General features: G+C 54.8%; 1 protein-coding gene across 1 annotated transcript; it reads left to right on the forward strand.

Annotated features, from left to right (window-relative positions):
- Window positions 1–224: 224 nt before the first annotated feature.
- Window positions 225–782, forward strand: WHR41_09580 (uncharacterized protein; the record flags this gene model as incomplete). The annotated part of the gene is made up of 1 exon (XM_069378183.1): window positions 225–782. One exon carries the CDS (start codon window positions 225–227, stop codon window positions 780–782), a length of 558 nt encoding a protein of 185 aa, XP_069224900.1.
- Between the last annotated feature and the right edge of the window lie 387 nt (window positions 783–1,169).

Raw genomic sequence — 1,169 nt, forward strand, 5'->3', positions numbered from 1 at the left:
CAAGGCAGGTAGTAGGGCGCAGGCGTCCCATGCATGAGGGATGTGCAAGTCCAGGCAGCAACAGTCGCTAGGCCCGGGAAGGGCTTACTTGGAGGGCTCACAAAAAGCACGACGGTCTACATGGTCGGCTTCCAAAGACACGCAAACTTGCATACATCATTTCTACACCTATTCCATCCACGTCTGCGCTTCTCAGGTATACACTTCTTTGAACATTCTCGACCATGGCCCAGCCGAAGCACGATACGCAGGAGAATGCTGAGTTCTCCGTTGAAGTTTTTGTTTATGGTGCAGTCGAAATCCGCGCAGCAGCATGGCCGAGCGCCTGCTTCAACAGAGGGCCTGTGAGAATTAAAATGAAGTGCCCCGGCTGGGGAGTCTACAAAGCTTCGGCGGACCTGGCACCTATACCATTCAACGCGCGAGCTCGAGTCTCGCAGAGCCCTCGTGCCGGTAAAAGTTCAGCTTCCGCTCAGGCATGCTCCGACCCATCAAAGAATTCCGATCAGCGTGGTGGCACTACAGAAGCTTTCGAAACGTTTTCGACAGGCAAAACCCAGTCTTCGGAAGGCTCTGCATGGTGCCCCGATGGCCGTGCCGCGCGTCAAGACAGTCAAACACCAACTATACCCGACTCTTTCTGCTCTCGAGTTCCCAAACGAATGCGTTCCGGGCGCCAGAGCGCTGACCCGCTTACGAGCGAGTGTGGACCTGCGCGCAAGTCTGTACGCGTCAGCCAAAGGCAGAAGACGGCAAGAGCCATGCACGAAAGGAGTCCTTAGATTTGGAGCGCGCCTCGGTGCGCAGTTGCCAGAGGTAATGCAGTGGGCGCTCATTCCCTTTCTTTGCAGTGGCGACACTTCTCATCAAAGAACCGCATGTCCGCGCACATAGCATGGGCTTCAATACTTGCAGAAAGCACCCGATATTGTTTCAGCCGTCGCGCACTCGAGTCCATACTCTTTCCTTCAATCGTCCCAGTACGACAAGGTCCCATCGATCGATACAGTTCAAGAAAGAATTTGATCAAGATATCAAGCGCCTTTCCCGCCTCCAAGCTTGTGGGACAAGTTCCAGATGGCACAATGCTTGATATGTCCTGGCCGTGGCCACGCGATGGTGTCGTGCTAGACGCCTTCCTTAACGCAGAGACTGCAGATGGCTGCAGC

The sequence above is a fragment of the Cladosporium halotolerans genome (assembly GCF_011745625.1).
Source record: "Cladosporium halotolerans strain TM138-S3 chromosome Unknown Sca158, whole genome shotgun sequence".
Taxonomy (NCBI): domain Eukaryota; kingdom Fungi; phylum Ascomycota; class Dothideomycetes; order Cladosporiales; family Cladosporiaceae; genus Cladosporium; species Cladosporium halotolerans.